Source organism: Anguilla anguilla, chromosome 18, assembly GCF_013347855.1.
Source record: "Anguilla anguilla isolate fAngAng1 chromosome 18, fAngAng1.pri, whole genome shotgun sequence".
Lineage (NCBI taxonomy): Eukaryota > Metazoa > Chordata > Actinopteri > Anguilliformes > Anguillidae > Anguilla > Anguilla anguilla.
Genome location: NC_049218.1, coordinates 23018045 through 23043738, shown reverse-complemented (window position 1 = coordinate 23043738; position 25694 = coordinate 23018045). Strand labels below are relative to the sequence as shown.

Below are 25694 nucleotides of genomic sequence, written 5' to 3'. Positions count from 1 at the left end.
AGTGTTGAACACATTTGGAGTTGATTTAACACTGCTGGAATTGACTGAACACAAGTTTTTCCACCGTGATTTGAGGGGTTCTCCAGAATTGAGATTTTACAAGGTGTGTATTGTGTATGCAAACGCTTCCATTAAAACACTTTATTAAATACTGGCTTTAAAAACTCTTGTTATACGTTTCAAACTGGAAATGGTTAGGAGGCTTAAAACTGAATTTGTATGGGTTTTTTTTCATTGTTTTCTACATTTATCAGATATCTGGGGGAAAAAAATATTTTTCAGCCTTGCCGAAGCTCGCAGTGTCTTTTCATGGCCTTGATGACATGCTCGGTTATTTATCGTTTGGTGTTATCCCGCAGCCAGTGAAACTTGTGCAACGTCGCCATGCTTCATCGTAGCCTCCAACATCTGCTTCTGCCAACAAAGGTGATGAAGCTTCCCCAGCACAACTTCAGTTATTTTTGTTTAATTGAAAAGGACTCGCTCTACCTTTTTTAATTTACGATGTTTTGGGTTGAGTCACAGAATAAACTTTGTGGGAAGTGTCTTTGTTTTGGCAAGCAGCAACAGAAACAAGACAGGGAATTTTTTTTTTTAATTTGGAAGCTGAGAGCAGGGCTCTACCTAATCCCTTGCGTGACTAATTGGGATGCGTGCTGGACCTGTCCTTGTGAAGCTCTTCACGAGACGTGATTTATGGCGTTTGTTATCAGCCCGGCCTGTGGAGGCTTCCGTTAATTGGTGCGCTGGGAACCTTTTTTTGGGGGGGGGGGGATTTCTTCATTAGTACATCGGTGATGAACTGTCCAAACTCCCCGTTTGCAGAAAACAGCTGGTGACGGGCCAGATTCAACACGAAACTGCGCAGCATAAACCATCCAAGCCCAGGCAGCAGTAATCATGTCATCGGCCTCGTGAGCCGCTGATCTGTTGGCTACGAAATGAATCAGATGAAAGCACCTGCCTCCCAGATGGCATCCCATTCACAGGAGCTCATGGATGAAGCCCCCCCACAACCCCACCTACCACCCCTCACCCGCCACCCCCCCACCCACACCACCCGCCAAGAAATTCTGAGAAAATTCTCCTCATCACATCCTTTTGATACGCATCACAAATACAGGACTTCCTCACTCACTACTGGCTCTGCGCTGCTCTCGGTAAGCCAAGGTGCCCCGAAGGTCCGGCTCACTTCTTTAAAGTAAACCTCGCCAGCTGGGGTTTGTCAAAGATGAATCCCGGCCCTTTTTTTCTTTTTTTTTTTCTGGCCTTTCCTAAATGTGGAGGTAGAGTGGCCATCAAAGGAAGAGGTAAAAAATATAAAAAAAACCCAAACTAATCTAGTGTACACCAGCTGGCAGCGAATGAAAAACAGCTTTTAGAAATTTGCTTTGAACGAGCGATTTCAAATTAAGCGACAGGAAACCTGCAGCCATTCGGTGGTGGTGGAACGCGACCTGTGCTTCGCTTCGAGCGAGCAGGGAGGCTTCGTGAGACTAATCAAAACTGCCAGTACAGAATTACCCGAATATGACATCATTTTGGGTCAAGTTGGCTATAAAAGAGACAATTTCGCTTTGAGTAAGCTTCCCCTGTGATTATTGTCATTTTTCAAGTATTTAAAATATCCTTTTTGTTAATCTGCCTTTTACGGTAAATGAAAGCCACATTTGAATATTTGCGTGCTGATAGGTATTACAGTATTAAAGAGACTGAATTTCACATTGGCAGGTCTAAAGCCTTGCTGCTCTTGTGTTTGTTCTACAAATGGTATCTCAATTTTTTTTTTTTATTCAAAAAGGAGAAAAATGTGCTGAAGACCAACTTGTGACATTTTTCTGGACCATTGTGGGTGGCATGTTTGTTGGCCCTTTTTATATTGCTGACAAGCAAATCTAATGCTAGCCCACTGCTAAAAATTGTGTGTGGTTTGCATGGTGAACTTATGCTTGGATAGTATCACAATGCCATTATTTGCAAAACTGTTCAGTATAAGATTTTTTAGTACCAGTTCTTCTGTCAGATGTTTTCTCAATCATATTTTCTGTGATGTTAACAGAATATGAAAAGTTACTTGTGTCACTTGACTATATCTTCAGTATCGGCAGTACTAGTATACTACTAGTACAGTGTGTGTGTGTGTGTGTGTGTGTGTGTGTGTGTGTGTGTGCATGTGCATGTGCGTGTGAGTTTGTGTGTGTGTGTGTGTGTGTGTTTGTAGAATAAATGATAAAGGCAAACACACAGACTCCACAAAGCTTTTGAGTAAGACAATTCAAAGCACTGAAGTCTCGTACATCTTAGCCAAGTATTTCAGGGCAAGAGTCTACTCTCATTGTCATCAAAGCAACAGCAACAAACGAATTAACTGCCCAGCAGAACAGAGGATCTTTGCACCAGACCAGGGCCCTGTTTTACAAAGCAGGATTATTGAGTCAGCTGGATAGCTGCACCGAGTACAACCTGGAACCCTCCCAAATCTGGAACATGGACTAAAGTAAAATGAGGGCTTTACTCAGTTATCCAGTCAACTCAGTTATCATGCTTCATGAGATAGCCACCAGATCAGAGTGGCCAATCTGTGTCAAAACTGGTTAACGTGCAGTTATTTCATTAATGACTTTACACTGCTACTTATATTGCACAAGGTTACTGTCCATAACTACACAATATCCTTCAGAACGGGTGAGCTGTTCCTGCTTCTGCTTTAAAGTGGAAACTGACTTGATGCACACACAGGAACCAAAAAAAAAAAAAAAAATACTTCCTTCTATTCTTATTTTGCAAAATGCAAACAATCAGTCCATTCTTCCTTTGTTGACTCACTGGTCTACATTGATGTTTCATTTCGTACATTTGACTGCCATAACTGCATATCTTCAGCTTTCGTTTGTAACCAATGGCAGCCAGAACAGAACCGGTTGCCAGTCCTCAAAGAAAGGCCTCTCTCCCTGCAGAGAGTTAATGGCGCAGTGTGTGGAAAGCAGTCTTTCGCAGGAGTTTTTTTAATTAGCAGCGAACCGTGGTCTCCGGCTGACTTTGAGAGGTGTGCTGGCAACCGCTCGCATCCTCTCGCGGTGAAACACGGAGCCAAATTGTTCCACACTGCTCGAAACTGATCATGTGGTTGTTTTTTACGGGACACTCTGAGGTCTCGACCCGCGGTCGTGGACGGAGAGGAGCAGGGTGGAGAGCGGGCGGGGGTGGAGGTCTAGGAGAGGAGCGGGGTGGAGAGCTGGGTGGGGGTGGAAGTCTAGGAGAGGAGTGGGGTGGAGAGCTGGGTGGGGGTGGAAGTCCAGGAGAGGAGCTGGGTAGAGAGTGGGCAGGGGTGGAGAGCTGGGTGGAGAGCGGGTGGGGGTGGAGGTCCAGGTTAGCACAAGGCTCTTTCTCTGTCTGTCTTATTGTTGCTGGAAACAGCCCGAGCTTCCTCTGGCCCTTGCTTAACATCTGGACGAGACGACGTGGGCCTGTCGCGGGCAAGCGTTGCCATGGTTTCGCAGGCGGATTTTGTTACCGCGTGCGGTCTGTGTTGGCAGGGCAGGCCGCCTGGCGACGGGCGCAGCTGTTTCGGTTGCTGGAGATGAAATGGAGCAGCGTGTTTGCCCCAGAGTGCTGGGTTCCTGCCGGAAGATTTTGGGTCGCCGAACATGTCCGACGACACAGGATTTAGAGTTCTGTAGAGCCCATAGAGCCCTGTACATAAGGCCTGCTGCTGCTAATGCAGGCCATCCGCTTTAATACAGTACAGAAGATATACGTGCTAACATTGCATTACATTACAGGCATTTAGCAGACACTCCAGAGAGACTTATACAACTTTTACATAGCATTTACACTGTATCCATTTATACAGCTGGATATATACTGAAGCAATGCAGGTTAACTACCTTGCTCAAGGGTATAACGGCAGTGTCCTACCCTGGAATTGGGTCCTAACCTGTGACATTTAGGTTACAGAACCTGTTCCTTACCCATAATACTGCACTGCTGCCCTGCCATGCTGACCTGTCAATCCCCTGGACACTGTGCTCTCACTCTCTTTCTCTCACTCTCTTTTTTACTGGCTATCTACCCCTCTTTATTTCATTTTCTACATCTCTCCCTCCCTGTTTTCTCCTCTACTTGTCTCTTTATCCCTTTATATGTCTTTTTATCCTACTTTCTCTCGCTGCTTCTCTCTCTCTCTCTCTCTCTCTCTCTCTCTTTCTCTCCCCATCTCTCTCTCTCCACCCTCCCCCTTCATCCCTCCCTGACCGGGGATGCAGCTGCCATGGCAACGGCTGAGTCACCGTCGGCAGAGATCTGCCTATCTCTGACGAGGATGCCTCAGCGGCAGGCCCCGCCCACTCATCCCGCGCGCGGTGCAGACGCGACACTCCGGAGCCGACCAGGCGAGAGCATCGCACGCCGTACGCACCTCCGCCCGCCACGCCACAGGGGAGTCGAACCCGGGACCCGGGGGGATGGGCAACGTCCCCGCCGCGGTGAAGCACTGCCTGAGCTACGAGCAGCTGATCCAGGACTACCCGTGGCTGGCTCACAGGCTACAGGAGGCGCAGGTGAGCTGTGGCCCTCTGGACAGGCCGGAGAGAGGGAGGAGGGGAGGGAGAGGGGGAGGAGGGATGGAGGAGGGGAAGGGAGGGGCTTCAGCACTGTGTGCTAGCGGAGAGGGTGGGGGGGAGAGGCGCTGGCGGATGTGGGAGGGCCCTCTTACTGTAATGAGACACAACGCAGACCCCTGCCGCCTGTCTGACTCCTGCGTGGCATTTTGAACATGAAAGCTCCGAGCGGGCTGCTTTTTGTGGGGGTGGGGGGGGGGGGGGGGGGGGGGGGGGGTGGGGGGTGGGGGGGGGGGTCCTGTGTGTCAGCGGACTTTGATACGGCCCATGTACACGGACGCGCGGAGAGAGAGACGCATCATTAGGCTGAATTATCGACAGTTAATCCGACAGGCTGCCCAAACATCGTGCCACTGGTGATTTGGGGGGTTCCCCACTGAGGCCCACCCGCTCTTCTTGTCTGCTTCTTCTCATACGGTGGGGGGCGGGAGTGGTGTGGTGGGGGGAGAGTGGAACTTATAGCCGGAACAGCCTGTCATTTCAGCGTCACTAATCTTTTCCCTCTCTCTTGATTTAGAGCTATTTCAACAAATAAAAATTCTAAACTTAGCACAATCCCCAGGGACCATATATTATTGCTAGCCAACCGGATTTTTATTGCATCTCAAATGTACTGTAGACAGTTATTTTGACCTTTTCGAATTGCCTCTAGCGTTCACGGTTGATACGGGCTTTCACTGTGGCAGGAGAAGATATATTTCCATGCAGATGGAAAATTATTAAATGGCCGTCTTGCACATCCTCGCTCATTGAGCTGCAGTGGCTGCATTGCCTATTCCCCCTATTTGTGCTGATAGGGTGTTACAACAAAGGGATGATTTAGAAAATAAATCAGTTCCATTTAGTCAGCATGTTTTATTTGTATGTTTTTTTGTGTGTGTACATTATTTGAAAGGGTTTTTCAGTGTATATTATTTGATGTGCTTTTTTCAGTGTTTTAATTTGACGTTTTTTTTTCCAGTGTATTTTATGTGACCTGGTTCTTCCCTAAACTTTCAGAATGGACCTGTGCACAGATATCCAGAGTTTGTTAAAGTTGTTGAAGTTGGACCAAGAGATGGACTCCAAAATGAAAAGGTAAGGTACAACCACTGCTTTCATAACCGCTTTCAAGTGGTGATCTGGCTTTAATCTATAGATCTGTGCTGAGCTATTTCATAATGATGTTTGGATGTTTGTTACTCACTGAGTGTGCATACTCAAATGATACCTTAAGAGAGCAGCTTGCATTACAACATAATGTTTCCAGAGCCAGTATATATGAGCAGGTTAATTATATTGCTTTTATTCACAATTACAAACAGTAAATATCAGTTTTTATGTTGTACTGGAACGTTTTTTGGAGTGCAGTCTTCACTGCACACAAACACTGTCCGGGCGTACACATATAAATACACTAAAACTGAAATAACATCAAAATCCCCAGAAAGTTCAGTTCCTCTTTAAGAACAAAAGGAAAGTTTGGCGGTGAGAACAAATCATTTAGCCAAACTAGGGCTGAGCATTTTGCCTTCAGTCTGGTGTGTGTCCTAAGCCTGGTCTTTCAAGACCTTTCAACATTTCAACAGTATCTGCTCATGGCTTCTATTCCTGGTACGCTGTATGTATTTATAACTCTGTGTGGGATACACTCTCTAGTGTCAGTGAAAAATGCACCTTTCAGACAGTTCCTCAGGCGCCTGCCTTTTGTCCTGCTGACAGAACTCAAAATTGTAAATGCTTTTGTCACCCATTATATGTATTTAAAAGTGCCTCATTTACCTCAACTGAAACACCACCCCCATTTTCCTTTTGGAGAGAAGTGATGAGAACTTGAGATTTTATGATCTTATGTCTCATTGTCTTATTGTATAATGCTAATACTTCAATAATTTCATCACAGAATAATCCAGGCGTATTTTGTATTACTACCATGTTGGGCTATGCGGTTCACTTAAATGAATCACTGGGACATTAAATACAAAGATATAGGTATGTGTAGAGTAGGGGGTTTAGAGGGCATTTATTACAGTATAAATAGATGCTTACACAAAAAGGATGTTTGGCTGTACCAGCAAAAAACAGTATGCCAGAATATCAAAGTGTGACCTGGCCTCACAGTTCAAAGGTCACACGTTGAGTGGACTGTTTTTATTTGTGCACAACTATCACATGTGAACTTTGACCTGTGCACTGCAAGACAAGTGACCCACAGTGAGATTAGAAAAATATTTCCACAAAGACAAACAGGCAGGAGATAAGAGCACTGGGTCAACGTCTTCAAAACTCACAAAAATAAATATATGCAAAGGTAACTGAGACGTGTTGATCTGTTTAATTATTTAACTTTTTTCCACAAGTCAGCATACGCATAATTATTTAAATTCTTCCTAGTAGCATTCTACACCCCCCCCCCCCCAATTATGGTATTTTCATTATGTGAAAAACAACACAAATCACCCAAATAAATTCATTCATTGATGTGTTTCTCCAGTACAACGGTATTTAAGTTCCAATGGGTTGAATTACATTGTGCAGTAAGAGGTGTTCATTTTGGCTAATATGTTTTTGAGCTGTTCTCCGTGCCCATTTCACTGAATGATTTGCGGTTTTAAAGCATACAGTCAAATGTACTTATGCCACACCATCACATTTTTCACAATGGATACATTCATATATACATATATTTATATCCATACATACACTCACATATATATATATATATATATATATATGCTTCATACATACTGCGCTAAAAAGAAAGCCTGAAAGCTAGAGGAAAAGCAAAGGCTCCGAAGGTAATGGCGACTGTCAGTCATTAGACTAAAGGTACGTGCAGGTTTTCCGTTAAACGTGCCCAAGAATCGAAGCTTTGTTCCCCGTTTAAACTGCCGAAGACAAAGACTTTCTTGTGATGCACGGAGCCTGCGGGTTCACGAAAATAGAATGAAATACTTGAATTTTTTTTTTTTTCAATGATTACTTTCAACATGTGTTTCACATTTTTCCTTCAAGTACTGTATTGATGAAATGAACACAAACTGCCCTTGAAATATATAGGAAACATAACATGATTTTACCAGATGGCTCATATGTTATGTTTCATATGGGCAAGTCACAGCTTTATCATTCCCACATTCAAACTGTTGCAGTGTTTTTAAACCCCTAAATTGGTGGCGGTTAAGCTGCTGCAGATTTTGGGAAGTTTGAAACGCCGAGTTCAAAATCCTTTCAGAACGCCTTCTCAGTTCAATGAAACCTACCAGTGGGGTTTCGAAACCCAAACAAAATTTTGCCCTGTGAGAGCAGAATACATGAAAAAAGGGATTGTGGTTTATATATTGACGAGTAATCAACATTTCTCAATAAAAAGGATAATGCAAGTTCCTGTTCTAGGCGTGTCATAGGACACTTTTGCTCTATATTGCCACACAAATTCTCTGAGGTGCACCCACACCACGCCACACAGCCCGAGTGAGAAATTAGGCAGAAAGCGAGTGATTTATCAAGAACGCAAATAGAATAGGGCTCATATCTGCATATCCACACATTTTCGATCTCCGGAGGGAAAAAATATCTTCGCAAACACTATATAGATTCGATTTTTTTTTTTATCCGACAGGAAATGGTCCCGACAGAAGTGAAAATCCAGCTGATAGACATGCTGTCGGAGACGGGTCTCTCCGTAATCGAGGCGACCGGCTTCGTGTCTTCAAAGTGGGTACCACAGGTAGTATTTCTGCTTTGTGCTCTGAGACACCACGCTGAGTGATTTGTGGCCCCGCCATTGTTCTCTCCCCAAAACTACAGAGAGCCCCGCTCCCCTAAAAAGCAAACTGCAGATGGCTACTGTCTTTTTGTTTTACACCCACAGATGTTTTTGGATACTCGGGCAAAGTCCCACAAAGGCCCTGTCCACCGTGCCTTATATTTTATTTGTCCCCAGTAAAACACTTACGTTTTTTTTTGTTTTTTTGGACAACGGATAGTATTCAGTCCCCTTGTGAGCAGCTCGGATGTTTTACAACCGAGATGCTGCAGGTTGAAGTCTTGGCTTTGTCGTTAGCCGCATACGATCCAGAGTCCGCCACAGCCCAACACACTTGGCACAAGGCCTCGTATTGCCAATCCCTGGTTGCTTAGGTAACTGCAGTATTAGTTCTTCCAACAGATGCGCCAGGTCTCTACAGGCTGCCAGTTCATATTAATGAGAGATGTGGCTCTGCTCTGATCTGTGCTAGCTCTCCTGTTGTACTGCGTGGCCCATAGTGCTAATAATGCTCACTTATTTTATGCTGTGTACAGCTGCAACGGGGCCTTGTTTGGGTGCAGGAGGCACATCGGAATTTGGGAGAGCAACGCTGGGAAATAAAAATTCAAAAACGATATAATTTCTGCTTTTTTCCCCCTCTACTGCTACTAATCAGCAGGTTTATGTCAATGCTGAAGGGACAGAATTTGTATTTAAGTTAAAATGAGCAAAGAAAGAACTTGATTTAACAAACAAAAAAAACTGGATGGGATTTTTTTTTTTTCAAAAAGAAAGTAAAAGCATGTAATCTTTGTTTCTCTTATCTGCATCGTTTTTCTAAAGATGGCTGACGCTGACGCGGTGTTCCGGGGGATAAACAGGTTACCTCAGGTGAAATACCCGGTTTTAACACCGAATCTGCGAGGCCTTGAGGCAGCCGTGAGTGATTCTCTCATCTTCACCTTTCTATAAAACTCTTGTGGTTACAACACGAATATTGATCAAGGCTCATTTCCATGTTGAATCCAATTTATAGAATGGCTTCAATTGATTTTAATGCTGCATTACAGTTTTCAACATTAACCTACAGCTAAATCACAATTAATATTTTAGCCATTGGCAAATGCTTTTTGGCAAAGGTCTTTTGCATAGTAAGCAAACTGTCAGTAGAGCTAATTTAAGCTTCAGATAAAAAAAGTACATAAAAACTCAAAACAAATGCAATAGAAAAGTAAATTTAAAAATTCAAAATGGCTGCTTTGTGAAACCACCATGATGAAACAGTTTGGTTTGTAGCTTACAGCTGGCCGCTGGATGAGTGGTGGTGTTTTAATGAGGAGGAGAGACCCGTTTCCTTACGGTCTGTTTCCTTACGGTCTGCTCTGTTTTGCGGAAGGTTGCTGCTGGTGCTTCTGAAGTGGCTGTGTTTGCGTCGGCCTCAGAGGCCTTCAGCCAGAAGAACATCAACTGCTCCGTGGCGGAGAGCATGGAGAGGTACGAGGAGGTCATCAGGGCGGCCAGGGAGGCGCAGATCAACGTCAGAGGGTTTGTATTGTGTTGTATTGTGACAGTGTACACTGCCCTTCTGCATGGCTAGTATGAGAAAGGAAAAGCTTTACATACACACACACATATACATACATATACACACATACTACTACTACTACTACTACTACTAATAATAATAATAATAATAACATTTAGTGACACAGGGAATCACACTGAAACACTGTGGGTCTCTTTTTCAGTGGAACCCTGACTGCAAAAAAAGGTGTTTTAACAGTAGAAAGCTAAAGGTTACAAGAGAAAAATATATATATATTAAAAAATCAATAATAAAAAAATGAAGTTAAAATAAAACAATAATAATAAAAATAATCGAATTCAATTCAGTCAGAGCATTTACATTGACAAGTAAACAGGTTCTTAATCAGGGTCCTGAATTGGCCCATGGTAATCAAAAAGTTCAGCTTTAATGTGCACTGTAACTCATTCCAGACATGAGGAGCACCATCTAAATGCACTTTTACCCAGTTCAGAGTAGACCCGTGGCACCTGGAGAGTCAACCAGTCCTGAGAAGGAGTCTGATAGGCTCCAGCTCTTCAGCCAATCAGAGATGTAACATAAGGAGGTAGTGTTTGGAGAAGAGCTTTTATATAAAAACAGAAAACCAATGTGGATCCCTTTCCCTGAGACAGGGAGGGCCAGCCCACGTTATGATACAGCACGCAACAAAATGTACGATACCTATCTCCAGTGATGAAACAAAGGGCTGACTGACACACAGAGTCTAAAGGCTTGAAGCAGCCGTGTGTTTATATTACATCACCATAATCAAGCACTGGATGGAATATTGCCTCAACAACCCTCCTCCTACTGTCAAATGAGAAACAAGATCTATTTCTGTATAGGAAACCAAGTAGATTTTAAATTAATTTATCAATATGGGTCTTAAACACACACACACACATACCCAAGAACATCCATGCACACACATTTGCTTGTGCACACACACACACACACACACACACAGACACACATGCATTTACACACACACACACATGCATATACACGTGCAGACAGCCACATACATAACTTTTTCTTAAGTTGTTAGTTTTAAACACATCAGTTCTCCCTTAACTGAGTCAGATATGTCAGCCTACTAGAGTTTTTTGAAAGTCTAATCTGTTCAGGAAAGTTGTGGTTTGTACTGCATGCCTATTACAGAAGCTGCATTGGTCAAACTCCTGCCTAGACCATTTCTCTTTCCTTCAAACAGTTTATGTGAAATTTCAATGCCGCAAAGCATGAGACTTACACTGTACATAAATTGTCTGAAATATCACTTCCCTGGTTTTACTTTATTTGTTATAACAGCATTGATATGTAATATTTTCATGGCATTTGTTTAATTTAAACAGAGTATTTGAAACTGCATATACAGACAGGTTTGAATTATTCCAGAAATTCTAGGTAAATAAGCCGAGTTCCAGATGTTCATTGAATCTGGTACGTCGTACCCGATGCAACTCGAAGTCCAGATGTGCCTAAGAAAACACTGGTGGCTACGCTCTTTAATCTAAACGAACACAAGGCGGAATCGCCATGGCAACGCATCGCGCTTCACAGCCGCGTTCTGGAGAATTGTGACTAGACGTCAGTCGCCGGAGATGATTGAATGATGCTGCCGTTTCTGCGGCTCCGCTGAGACACCGTGGAAATTCCGGTAGCCAGCTGAAGTATCGTCTGACTGCCCGGAGCCCAAGAGAAACATTCGCTCCTCCTTCACTGGCTCGCGCGCTACTTCAGTCAGTAAGTGCATATAGAAAGGGCATACGAATTCACGCAGCTTATCCTCTTACATTGTTTCTCCTCGACAGTGTCGACAGTACCGGGGAAAAGAAATCATTGCGTCTGTGATTGATACGCTATACCAAAAGGCACAAAAAACACGCTGGCAACCCAGGAGACACGGCGAACTGGTGGATTGGCTTTCACATGGTCTTAATGTCAAAAAAAAAAAATGCGAAAATTAGTTTCTTAAAAAATAAAATAAAACATTTAACACGTATTTATATATATATATAATTTAAAAAAAACACTGCCCTGTAGTCCACCAAACAATGCGTTTTTTAAGGACAATTACCTTATGGATTTATTTTTTTTACACGGTCCAACTTTCCGCAAAGAACTTTTTCTCAGTTTAAAACCCATGGTGCTACTGTCAAATCTATTCTAAAGTATAAAATATCTATGTGTAGTATCTCTGGAGAGGAAATAAGCTTATAGTGACGGTTCAGTTCACTGCTGTCGACATCACTTACCACACTTAAAATTTAATCTTCCGAGCTGCCGTAGCCTCAAAACCCCAATTGCGGTAAAAAGATTAGCATTTGTACATCTGAAATAAGGACATGTTAAGAACATTTAAAATGCTATCTGGCTGACCTTAAATACCAGAATAGCAATTCCGGTTCCAAAACAAGAGTATTTGTGGCTTATTGAGGAGGTATTTTAGCCAGGGAGCCCGATTATCAGGCCATGATTAGATAGTGCTTACTGGTAGGTCTCTTCCTCACTGCAAAACCTCAGAACTATTTCCTCGTCTCATGCTGTGATAGAAAGACATTCACAGATGTATTTTTTTTTTCTTTGAGTAGGCTCTGTGTGTGTGTGCGCGCACAAGTGTGTGTGTGTGTGTGTGTGTGTGTGTGTGTGCATGTGCGAGTTCAAGTTTGCGTGTGTGTGCGTGTGTGTGTTTTGGGATGGCAGGTATGCCTTCCGCCCAGTTATGGGCTGGCAAACCATACTCCATGCCTCTACGGAACCAAATGGTTGGCACTTTTCAGGGTTTCCCTCAGAAATAACTACAGTGACCACAGCGTTTTACTCCTTATAAACATTAACTTCTGTACCCACTGACCTCGTGTAAGGGCACAGGACATTCAAATACAACTTCACACAGCCACGCTGCTGCTCCTTCTTCCTCTTCTTCCTCCTCCTCCTCCTCACAGGATTGACAGTTATAAAACAATGGAAACATCCATTGAATAAACGGAAACGCCTATTACAATATACAGGACATTAATTAATAAATTAATTATATTCAATACATGAAGAGAAATCAATATTCATCCTTTTACATGTGTGCATAAGTATATATGTAAAATAGCAAATTTACAAAAGATTGCTAAACATCATGCGTTTTCATGTATACAGATATACATGTAGCTTTCAAATCTACAGTTCCATGTATGCTCACAGTATCCATGTGTTCTCTGAAGAAGGTCATTTTGACCGAAAGCTCAGTTAATTAAACTAGATTTTCAATATACTCTGCCTTGTTACAACTGAAATTTCAGCAATGTGCTTCACAGTTAACAGGCCAGATACAGTGAGCTCCACAATGTTTGGGACGAAGACATATTTTTTTTCTTGATTTGGCATGGTACTCCACAATTTTAAATTTGTAAACAACAATTCACATGTAGTCAAAGTGCACATTCTCAGCATTTATTTACAAGTATTTTCTTGCACTTTGGTTTCACTATGTAGGTTTCAGCACTTTTTATGCATAGTTGTTTGATTGAAAAACATAAAATTGTTGAGTTCACAGTCATTTCAAGAAAAAATATGCCTTTGTCCCAAACATTGCGGAGCTCACTGCATATGTAGTCGGTGCTAACGCTTTTTTAATGCTATATATATATATATATATATATATATAGCATTAAAACAAGTGTATGTATTCATTCATATATATATATTCATTGTATATATTGTATATATAAGTGTATATATTCATTCATATATATATTCATTTTTTTAAGGTATGTTTCCTGTGCTCTGGGATGCCCATATGAGGGAAATGTAGCACCTGCCAAAGTGACAGAGGTAAGGCTGTTTCAGCTGTTTATTTTCTCACGTATGAAAATGGCAAACTGTTTTTTTTTTTTTTCTCCGGCCATTTTGGTCACAGCGTATCATTGTACGCGGCGCGGTAGCGTTTTCACGACCGGGAAAGTTTGCTCAGTTCCGCCCGGGCCCGAGCTGTGTCTACACGCGTCTCCGTTTACACAAGCCCGGATTGGCCCGCGTGTCGCCGGAGGTCTCTGCCTGTTTATGTTTCCAGAGAACGTTGTTTGGACGAAACGCTCTCTCTCTCGCTCTCTCTCTCTCTCTCTCTCTCTCACGCTCTCTCTCTCTCTCTCTCTCTCTCTCACCCTCCCTCTCTCTCTCTCTCTCTCTCTCTCTCTCTCTCCACGGTTAGGTGGCGAAGAAGCTGTACGGCCTGGGCTGTTATGAGGTCTCCCTGGGCGACACCATCGGCGTAGGAACGCCGGGCGCCATGGCGACGCTGCTGGAGAGCGTGCTGAAGGAGGTGCCCGGGCACGCCCTGGGCGTGCACTGCCACGATACCTACGGGCAGGCCCTGGCCAACATTCTCCTGGCGCTACAGGTAAGGGGGAGGGGCTTCTCACTGACTGCTCTGGGGTCTCCCTACAGCGAATGTACCCCTCATAAACAAGAGATTCGTTACCCATTTAAAATTGTAAAAAGGATCACAGAAGATATTTCGTGTTGAGTTCTGTTTGTATCATTGATCAATGGGTTATAATTATCAATGCATACAATAGTTTTCCTGGTTATTTTGTTAAAGCAGAAGGTCTTGGGATGTTCAACACCATGCCTTCCAGAGTGTTGCATACTATCTAGGAAGTAGGAAAAATGTGCGTGTGTGAGTGTGTGTATGCGCGTGTGTGTGTGTGTGTGTGTGTGTGTGTGTGTATTTGTGCATGCATGTGTGTGTGTGTGTGGGGGTGTGTGTGTGTGTGTTTGAGAGTGTGTATAGGTGTGTGTGAGTGTGTATGTGTGTGTGTGCATGTGTGTGTGTGTGTGTGTGTGTGTGTGTGTGTGTGGGGTGCTGAGGTAACAGCCGCACATGTTTACACTTCAAAATCAAATACTGTCTAATGGTCGGTTTCCAGGATGGCAAGTCGTATTCTTTACGACCTTCCTGCTGTGGACCCAAATGGGAGCATTTTGGGAAAGAACTGTGCACCCCCGAGGTTCAAGGCTGTGTACCTCCGCAGTCGCCACCCCCAGCCCCCCGCCCCCCACCCGCAGCGAAGCCCTGCTCTTTTTTAGCGCTAGTGGGGGCAACAGATGGATGAGGGTCGCCACAATGGCATAACAATTGGCATAAATATGTCTATTTCATATGACCGTCATACAGAGGGAGTGAAAAACAGAGTGACAGGGAAGTAGAGAGAGAGAGAGAGAGACAAAGAGAGAGAGTGAGAGAGAGAGAGAGAGAGAGAGAGAGAGAGAGATTTTACAGACCTTGTAAACAGTTGCTTTGGCAGTACTATGCTGATGTGTGGTCATGCCAATAAAGTTTATCTGACAGAGAGAGCCCACTGGCCCCTGGGAGATGTGGTCTTCCAGATCATCTGTCTCTAAACTGTCCTCTTTGCCTAGAGGGTGCCAGAAGTCCCGGGGGAAATCTCTGCTTTCACCTCCTTGTCATTTTTAAACAAACATGCCAAACGGATAAAGGAGACCCCCAGACATTTAGTGCTGCCTCTTCTTAAAACCCCGTCTCTCTATCTCTCTTACGTTCTGTTTGTCCTCTCCCTGAAACTCTTTCTTTCTTCGTTTATCTGGCTGTCTTTCGCTCGCCCTTGTTTATTTTCCACAGGAGCACGGCTAGTAGCACGGCTCATTGCTGGATAATGGCTGGTTTCTGTTCGTGGCAAAGGCCACTGTCCCAGGGTCATCTGACTCATGTGTGGGCAGTCTCCCCCCCAGCTGCCTGCCTTTGCTGCAAACCACCCCCGTAGCAGGGTCTCCTATTTCAAAAGGCTTTTGAAGTGCTTCCTTAAATATACCTGTTTCGTATCAAAGCAGCATCGCGTTCGATTGTCATTTCGTCTTTCAGATCGTGCTCGTTTTTAAATCTGTGTTTCTGTGACTGCGGCAGGAAGTTTTCTCCGAGAGCCAAGTCAGAAATAAAAGTTGTTTTATTTTATTTTAATTTAAAAACCTATTTCTGACAGATTAGAATCCTCACACGGGATCCGTAGTATAATTTGTCACTGTATACTGAATTCCTTTCGCATGCATTTAAGGGGAACACTTTGGCTGCCCTCTCCCACCGTTTAATAATAAAAATACCTAGCCTTGGGGGGGGAGGGGGGAGTGGGGGAGGACCCCCGATTTGGGGCGCATTTGACAGCGCTTCGCGGGGAACAGGAACGAGCGGCATTTCTCCTGTGCGAATCGGCATAAAAAGCGGATTCATCACAGTTGCCCCGGGACCACGGAATGCAATAAGTTCAGCCTGACCGTTCGTCCTCCCCCATCTCCAAAAAAAAAAAAAACACAAAAAAAAAACAGGATGGAAATGAAAGATTTTTAGCGTGGCTTTTTCATTAGGCCCCGGCGGCGGTTCACACGTCCAGCTGTGAGCGAAATGAAGGCCGCCGGCCCCCCGCGGGCCCCGCGTCGGCTCGCCGTCCTCTCTGCTTTTGAGCCTGATGGAGACGTTCGATGGTCCGTCTGGCCTGCTTCGCGGGGCCTGCGTTTTTTTTGGGCCGCCTCTTTAATGCTGTCGTGGACACACCTTTGGCAGTCCGCTCGACCGGGGCGGGGGGGGGGGGCTACTTCCATTTCGAGGGCCGGGCTTACGAGCGCCTGCCTAATCCGTCAAGCTTCTCCGTGCGAGCCGTTGCCGGTCGGCTCCTTTGCCGACGGAACGCGCCGGTTCGAAACTCTGCGCAGGGGAATTAACTTCAGCCCAAAATACCTCTGAAGCCACAACACAAACCAACACTGCGGTCAACACTGCATCTCACATCTGGAAAAAAAATGCATCTTTTACAAGCCCGGGACGAGGTTTACGGGCAATAATCTGAGCTTTTCTGGTAAATGCCAAAGACGGCGCTGTTTACGCAGAGGCATGGGTTTTGAGCCATAGATCTGCCTGGTATTCAGTGTGTGGGAAATGTGGCGCTCAGATGGACTGTGGGACAGCTCTCATGGAGATGCCAGGCCTCAGTGGGGGGTGGGGGGGGTGGGGTAGCTTGGTCCCTGTATGAGCCGACAGGAGAACAGTAGGGGGGGCATTCAGTGGTAGGAGGTGAAGTGGAGGGGCAACAGTGGGGGTGGGGAGGGGTGTTCCATATAGATAGAGGACGTCGACAGTGGACGGGGAATAAGGGGTAAGGGTGGGTGGAAGAGCAGTAGAATAAGCTTGTAAATGTAGAAAGCTAGCTTATGTTAGCTTGTGTTTAGCCTAGTTTATGTTACTGTGTGACTAGAAAGTAGCTAGCAAATGCAGTAGAGTGCAGTCACATGACGGCAAAGTCCACTGAACCGATACATAAAATGAACACATTTTAGTTTGACCTGACTTGTCTTTAAGAATGAAAGTTGTGTGTTTAAATTACCAGATTGCTCTAAATGTATGGCCAAAACTTCCACTGCAGTCAACAGCCTTTGAAACATAAATGAACCCATTATTTCACTCATTAGGGTAGAGTTGATATCGAGGTGGCTACAGGATACACAAGCTGAAATACATTTTATTACCTTATTTATATATACTGAAAATTACAGAAAAGGAAAAATGAACAATTACTTTCCATTAATAGATGTGCATTTTCATTGAGCTATTTAGATTACATCACACAGAATTGCTACATTACTACATCCAGCATATTCTTACATCTGATATGCTTACAAGAGGGTTGTGTAATAATAATAATAATAATAATAACATTTCAGCCCACCAACTGTTGCTCAGAAACCTTAGCAAAACATTCGATATTTGAGTCATGCAACAATAGGTAGAGATATTTGTAGTTAGTTTCCGTAAACGAATCTTTGCCGAGACAAGAACCGCAGAACGCAGGCTTTAATTAGAGAACGTTTCCCAACGAAAAATCCGCGAACTCCCGTCGGATCCGCGCGGTGTGTCGGTGAAAGTGCTCGGAGCAGGACAGGATGTGGCCGCGCAGTCGGCTTCTTCCGGCCGACATACTGCATGCTTTTAATTACTCTCCTTTTGTCGTCTCGCAGACGAACGATCGGGACGCCGCTTTCATGTTTCAGCTTAAAAGAAGCGGAATTAGCGGGATTCTGCTTTCGTCTCGTCTCGTCGCGTTGATGTGAAGGTTCTGAAAAAGGACGGAAAATGAAATCAGTTACAGCAAACCTGGAGCGATACCCAGCGCTGACTGACAGGTCGAGTGCGAGAGCGCGGCTGCAGCTTTCATTAAAAGCGCTTCTGGCGACACTAATGACACGACAGGTCACGGTTAACTCCCCGGTTTAATTGAAGGCGGGGCTTAGTGGCTCATTAGGCGAAGCCCCTGCTCTGGAGCACTGGCTCTGTGGCCTGTGTGTGTTACAGAAACTCGGCCCTGACCCGTTCTCCCAGACCCCCGCACCACGGCTATGGCCCAGTTTTACTCTAAAACTAACTTTACTAACGTGCCGCAAAAAGGCAGACAATGAATTTTTATGGCCTGGTTGATGCAGTTATAAGGAGACCCCCCTCCTTATGACCAAAGAGCCAGTGAAACAACTTCGGGAGAAAGATCCGGAACCTGGTTGGCCATGATGTCAAGTGTCCTGGTTGGAAGGTATAAGGTATGCTGAAGAGGGCCTGCATTTATCTTGGTCATGACCTCGAATGGGTATCTAATTCTCCCCAGAAAGAATAATACGATTCGTATAAGGGAGGGGGCACTACCTCTCCCCTCTCCAAGGCCCCCCTTCCAGTCTCTGCTCCCCACCTCTTCCACACAGGCTATGGGCAAGAGCAGCCCAAAAATGATAGTCATTTTGCTCATCTTTCTAGCGTTGTTCCGTTTCTTTGTGTTTTTGTGGGTTCGGGGCCTGGGGGAGGGTCCGCTAGGCGTTGGCACGGAGACGATCGCGGTGTTCGCAGCTTTTCTCCAAGCCTCCGGTCGCCGCCAGCACACGGACGCCGCCATCGCGGCTGTCTTACCGCCCCGTCCCCCCCCCCCCCCTCCCGGGTTGCGGGGTCTTTACTTTGGAACCCGGACCATGGAGGCCATTCATGCAGCAGGGCGCTCCAGACCTCCAGTCCTCATCAGTGTAATTCACTTATGTATTTTTACTGCCTTCTCCTCTGCCACAAATACCGGGAAAAGATTGCGGTTTCGCCGCAGCAGGGGTGTTTATTTACTGCTGCTCGGAAAGAGCTTTTCCAGGTTCGGAAAAAAGCGTCAGGTCGAGGAGCGGCTCGCCGCCCGTCAGTGCCCCTCTGGCCAAATCCCGGGGTTTATTTAGAGAAACGTCAAAAGCTGATCCGGCGAAAAAGAGAAAAAAAGCGAAAGTAATTCTGCCGCGGGGCGTTCCAAGGGATACAAGCTCGCACTCATCGATGATGCGGTTACCGTGGCGAGCGCGGGGAGCCGTGGCCTCTGAGCACGGGCGGGCGATTAGATTAGAGCTCCCGCCCGTAGGCCTGGAACCTTCGGCCCCCTTCCTCATCATCGCTGACCGTTATTGATTCAATTCAATTCAACTCAAAGAGCTTTATTGGCATGAAAGCAATGAAACAATATTGCCTCAGCCATTGAGTTGATATGAATGAAATAAGATTTAACGTTTGATCGATTACAGTAGTGCGATTTGAAGATTTCATTTTAAAAGGTTAATGTTTGTTTACAGTTACCCAGACTCCCTTGCTCTGTGACACGCCAAGACGTTTCTTGCCATAAAATTTCCCTCATCCATGACAATTTTGAATTTTGCATTTTTATTTTTTCTTTATCAACCGCCTGTTTGTCACCTGGGATTCGCATCTGGATTCTTGTCTTCGCTCACCTGGCTGACCGCCCCCGCCCCCCCCCCCTTCCCGACGCGGGCCGTTAACCACAAAGAAACGCGAGCGGCCACGGGGGGCGCTCTCTTTGTTCTCCGAGACCCCCTCGGGCCCGCCGCGGCGCTAGCTATGCTAGCATCGGCACGGTAGATTACCGCCGAATGTTTACACAACAAAAATGTCTGCCCGGTAGAATGTCCCACACTAGCTTTCTTTTTCTCTGGAAACGTACCGCGCGGCGCTCGCCCGAGTGGATCACTCCTCGCTGCCAACACAAACAGCAATTACAGCCCCAGCTCCACGGCAATCGCACGAAACAGGCCCGGGTCCCCTTAAAAAGCCCTGCAATTAGGGCTGCGGTTCTGCGAGATAGGGGGAGCGGGGCGCAGTGATTGTTTCGGGCTGGGCCGGGGGGGGGGGGGGGGGGGGAGGGGGGGTATGTAGGGGGGCTGGAACTTAGCTGTCCCGATGCCGTCGCGGGGTCAGGACGCGGATAACGGCGTTAATTTCGCCTCTCTGCGGGATGCCTCCACATCTGTCTCGGAAGCTGGAAAACCTCTTTAATATTCTCCTGACAGCGGAAGGGTACATGTGGAAAACATTCTGATCTCTTAATCTGCGAACGCCCCCGAGAAAAAAGAGAGAGAGGGGGACTGCGTAATTCGCGACGGTGGAGACAAAAGATTCCAGAGGCTGCTGTAGACGGTCCTCCAGGGGGTACCCTGTGAGAGACATGTATCAATGAAAGAGCATAAACTATGAATACAAACACATGCTCTCAAAAACATCATTATTCGACGGTGACTATCCCTTCCAGAACTTTCTCAGAAAACAAGTTACAACATTGAGAGGTCTTTACATGTGAAATAAGCGTAAAAAAATAGGGTTTTAAGTTTCTCAAAAAACATTCAAAGAAATTTATAATACCTTTATATATAATTTTAACTTCCGCGTCCTAAAAATGTGAGTGAGCCTGTCGTTGTCTTTCAATATGGAGTGGCTTTTAGGAATCAGCTGTCCAGAGTGGATCCTGCTCTGTATGGAACACTCCTGACACTCTCTCCCACCTCACAACACCACCAAAAAACACCAAACAAGCCACAGGGGAGCGCCCCCTGGTGTTCACTGCCAGTGCTGCTGGGCCAGTGTTTATAAGAAAGATTCGTAACAAAGGCCAGATTCATAACCAATGCAATCAGTCATTACAAAAGTCAAAGATTAATGCGTCTGTGGTTTTGTGCTGGGTCAAACACGTCCCTGTCAAGTCAGATATACAGCAATTTCCATATTCGTATCATCTCTGTTGTAAATTGTTGAATGATATAAAGCAACAAAAAATATATATAAAAAATGAAGGGAACAGAATATTGAACAAGAGGTGGTTATCCTCCACTCTCTGTCGATTCTGAATGGGCCAACAATAGCTGAGACTAGCGGGGGAATGACCCACAGCGCTACATTAATTCTCGTATGGAGTCCAGACGCCTGTGGTGGGTCGTAAAAAGCATGCTCTCCCACAGAATGTACAAAATCCCGCAATCACTTCAATTGCGGACATTGTTTCGAGCCAGCTCAAACCCAGGAATGTCAAACAGGACAAGAAAGACACCTTATCCGTGATTATTATTTCATATGCGACAGAGTGTTTGTACAAGGGGGAGAAGAAGACTGAGCCATTGTGTCCGGGGACTTTCGGAGGTAGCCTCAGTGCCATTAAAGCTGAGTTATTCCAAAGAACAGCATTTCAATTTCCCGATTCGCCTGGCCCACGTACAGAAACGCACCTTATGGAATTCATCTTTTAGATTTGGAACCCCAGACAAGTACCGCAGAGTGACGGGTAATACAAATACGGGTAATGTGTTCTTTTCTTTTTTTGCTTTTAAAACTACTGGACGGGAAATGATTCTGAGTCCGATTTCATTTTATTGTCCTCCCAGGGGGCGAATAGTTTCGCAGCTTTGCGTTGGACGCAGGCAGGAGGCGTGATCACCGTCAGGGTCACCTCTCCGTACCTCGTGTCTGAAAGATGGGTGATTTTTGCTGTAGCACTCTAAAAATAAAAATAAGCCTATCCTGCATTCTGTAATAAGGTGCATTGCCTCCCTGACAGTACAGTCATTGTAGCAGGTCAAAATGGAGGGCTTGCTATGTGTCATTAGCGATGATGTTCACCTCGCACCGAAGGTCTGCGCTTTCCTGCGGAGAAAGAACAGTAGCAGTTAAAATACTCTGGACACAAACACCTGGCTAATACTGTGGTGAACACAGGAGAACGCCCTTGTTCTAAAAATAATTTCTTATCTTACCTTATCCCCCCTTACTCAGTAAGGGGGCGAGTAGGTCCCTCTTGACACAGGTTGCTGTTCACCCTAGCAACTGCACCTATAATTGTCTTTTAGGCCCATATCATCACTACTACATCCCATGTGAGTTTTGGAGAGAAGACAAGGACATGCTCTTTTCCGAAAGGTGTGATGGCAGCGTCCTCTTCTTTTCGCCTTGCAGTCCACCAGCTGAGCTGCTCAGTGCGCTTAACACACGGCTGGTGCAATGCAAACTGCAGGCCCCAGATAGCCTGACTATCCCTCACACAGTGAGACGAGGATGACCCCCTTGACTGAAACCCTCCTTGTCTGAGCTACGCTACGCCCAGCTGTGTGCTGCCCTGTGGGTCGGCTGGCTGTACCGGGCGCTTATATTATTACAGAGAGACTCCACACCTCCCTATTTCACACTCGCCAGAAAGGCTCCGCTACTGGAAATACTAAACATTACATCACAGGCATTTAGCAGATGCTCTTATTCAGAGAGACTTACACTACTTGTACATAGCATTTACATTGCATCTATTTATACAGCTGGACGTATACTGAAGCAATGCAGGTTAAGTACCTTGCTCAATGGTACCAACAGCAGTGTCCTACCTGGGAATCGAACCTGCGGTCTTGTAACCAGCTCCTTACCCATACCAGAAACTTATATCAATAACGTAAAAAATAAAGAAAACAGCCTTGAAACACCTGGATTCGGGGTATCAGCCCTACAGGGGCCTGGAGGTGGTACGGTGCACTGGAGTACAGTTGTCCTTTTCACACCGAATTTCAGATACATGTGAAAACACAAGCTCTTTGTTGCCAATGTTGTTGTTTTTTTTTTAAAAAAAAAAAAAAAGGAAGAAAGAAAAAGGGAAAGAGGAAATTTGGTGGCGGGCACTTGTCAGATCTGTGAGCGGCGTAAGAATGATGGCGTTCCCCTGGTTCTCCGCATCGCAGGTCACAGCATGCGCATGCACAACAAAGGGGACCGGGAGTGAACCTGCATTCGCACGTGTGTTTTTAGTTTGGGGAGGGAGAAGGGGGGGGGGGGGGGAGGGGGGGAGGGGGAAGGGGGTTTTGGGGACACTGATCCTGCTTCTCTCCCGCAGATGGGGATTTCCGTGGTGGATTCGTCGGTGGCGGGCCTGGGGGGCTGTCCGTACGCCCGGGGGGCCACAGGAAACGTGGCCACCGAGGACGTCCTGTACATGCTGCACGGCCTGGGGATTAACACGGTGACTGTCGCCCCGACGACGGAACACGTTTAGTCAAAACGGTGACTGTTACCCTGACAACAGACCATGTTTAGTTAAAACGGTGACTGTGACCCGTACTATGCACCAAAACAGACTTCTTTTAGTTAAAATGGTGACTGTCACCCTTACAGTTTGCCAAAACAGACCATGTTTAGTCAAAACGGTGACTGTCACCCTTACAACGTGCCAAAACAGACCACGGTTAGTTAAAACGGTGAATGTTACCCTGACAACAGAGCATGTTTAGTCAAAACGGTGATTGTGACCTGGTACAATGTGCCAAAACAGACCTCTTTTAGTTAAAAAACGGTGACTGACACCACTATTATGTGCTAAATACAGACCTCCTTTTAAGTTAAACCTGTGAGCGCTGCTCTTTGAACATTCTAAAAACAGACCTCCTTTTCGGTCAAAACCGAGGCCTACTCTCTCTCGCAGCTTTAGGTGATGCTTCTAAGGGCTGCTGTAAAAGTTTGTCCCCAAGTACAATTCAGTCTGTGACTATGAACCCCCTATAAACCCCACTGACAGAATGCACTGCAAACCAAATGTCACCCCCCACACCCCACATCCCACACCAACCCATAACTCACCCAACTGTGTAGAGTCAGATGTAGGGTCACAGGGTACTTACACAGGAGGGTTCAGCCTGTAACAGTCTCTCTGTGGGCTTTGATCTAACAGCACCTTGGGTCCTACAACCGCTTTATTAAGTCTGTTGAGAATAAATACAATTGTTGCAAACATTCCTTTATCCCTCTCTTAATGACACTCATTAATAAGCAACTAGAGGTGGATAGATGAATGGATAGATAGAAGACAGATGGACTGACGGACTATAATATGAGATGGTGATTCCTTTATGTGTACGTTTATATTTAATGTTTACATTTGTAATGCATGAACTGTGAATGTGAAATGTGAAATGTCTTGTTGTTTTTTTATGCTGTAGGATTTCTCTGATCCAAGACAAGTTTCTCCCTTGGGAGACAATGAAGTACACCTTAAAATCACCATCTGCATGATGTTTCTTTTGCAAGTGCTCCCCCTGCTGGTAACACGGTAGACCTGCTGTTCTCCTCTGTTCTCCGGCAGGGAGTGGATCTCTCCAAGGTGATGGACGCGGGGGACTTCATCTGCAAGGCTTTGAACCGCCAGACCGGCTCCAAGGTCGCCCGAGCCCACTGCCGACCCTAGCTCCCCATCCGGAGCCTCGATGTCACTTTCACGTCTGTCCCTTTACGCGAAGCTAGCCAGTACTCTCTGTGATACTGTATGTATACGTAGTGTGCTCTCCTATCTCTATGCTGCAAAAAGAAAAAATTCCTCAGAGATTTCATACTTGTAAGACACTATGTGCACTTTAGTTATAATTGCTACTGAGGGAAAATTTTATGGTCATTGTCTCTCTGTTTTTCTGACCAAAAACCTTCACAGACATTTACCTATTTACAGTATATAAACTCTATGTGTATGTATTTATGCACTGCCACTGTGCAGGCTACTGTATATTAACTGAAGTTAATCTATATATGTGCGTACTATCTAATACAAGTACTGTATGCATTCATGTACAGTAAGTGTGTCTGAATGAATGTATGAACTGATTGTGAGCTGGATATTGTATGTATGTCTGTGTGTGTGAATGAATGCATGGATGTTTTTACGAGTGCATATGTATGTCTGTGTATGTAATGCTACCCTATTGAAGAATACATGCATTAATTTCATATGTATTATGTAATAACTGTGTTTTGAGTGCTGTGTGTATGTGTCGTATGCATGTACTGTCTGTGTGCGTACATACTGTGCCCTTCAAAAGTATGGTAATGGTGGAGTGGTACAAATGGTAAAATTTGTTATTTTCTTTCTGTATACTTAAGGCATTTGGATTTGACATCAAAAGATAAATATGAGACAAAAGTACGATCAGATTTTATTGATCAAAGAAACAAAGATTAACTGAAAGTGGCTACAGTTAATGCCAGGAAAGACATTTCCAAAGATACCAAGCATTTTGTGATGGCATCGGGTTGTAGACTTGATGCAATTATTGAATTTAAAGGCTATGAAAAAAAATATTTATTGCTTTAATTTACTTTTAAGTTAATCCGTTGAACAGTTTCTGTAAAATTGTAAAACATGTATGCATGTAAATACCTGGAAATAAAAGCTGATTGTCTGTACTTTAGTCTGTAGCATTTGGTCCGCCGGAGAGGCGGATTGGTCTCGGCTGCGCCGGCTTGTGGAGAGAGCACACGCAGCTGGGCTGCGTTAGCTAATCAGCCCAGGTGCTTAAAGGTGTGCTGCTCTCCACAGCTCGGGGCCAAGACCGGGAGCTAACACCGAGAGAGAGAGTTTCTTTATTTGAGTTTCGTTTAATTTAGATTTTGTTTCTTTTAATAAGACAG

General features: G+C 45.1%; 1 protein-coding gene across 3 annotated transcripts; it reads left to right on the top strand.

The window, feature by feature from the left end:
* The first annotated feature begins 4313 nt into the window (after positions 1-4313).
* hmgcll1 (3-hydroxymethyl-3-methylglutaryl-CoA lyase-like 1) lies at positions 4314-25469 on the top strand. Of its 3 annotated transcripts, none has more exons than XM_035399523.1 (9): positions 4314-4559; positions 5619-5696; positions 8221-8328; positions 9193-9240; positions 9746-9894; positions 13681-13744; positions 14121-14309; positions 23137-23262; positions 24379-25469. In XM_035399523.1, the coding sequence occupies exons 1-9, from the start codon at positions 4464-4466 to the stop codon at positions 24478-24480; spliced, it is 960 nt and encodes a 319-aa protein (XP_035255414.1). In that variant the 5' UTR covers positions 4314-4463; the 3' UTR covers positions 24481-25469. The 3 variants fall into 3 exon arrangements, with proteins under 3 accessions (XP_035255414.1, XP_035255413.1, XP_035255415.1); XM_035399522.1 differs by having other exon boundaries at positions 4318-4559; positions 9193-9288; XM_035399524.1 differs by lacking the exon at positions 4314-4559 and having other exon boundaries at positions 5658-5696; positions 8221-8315; positions 9193-9288.
* Positions 25470-25694: the final 225 nt, after the last annotated feature.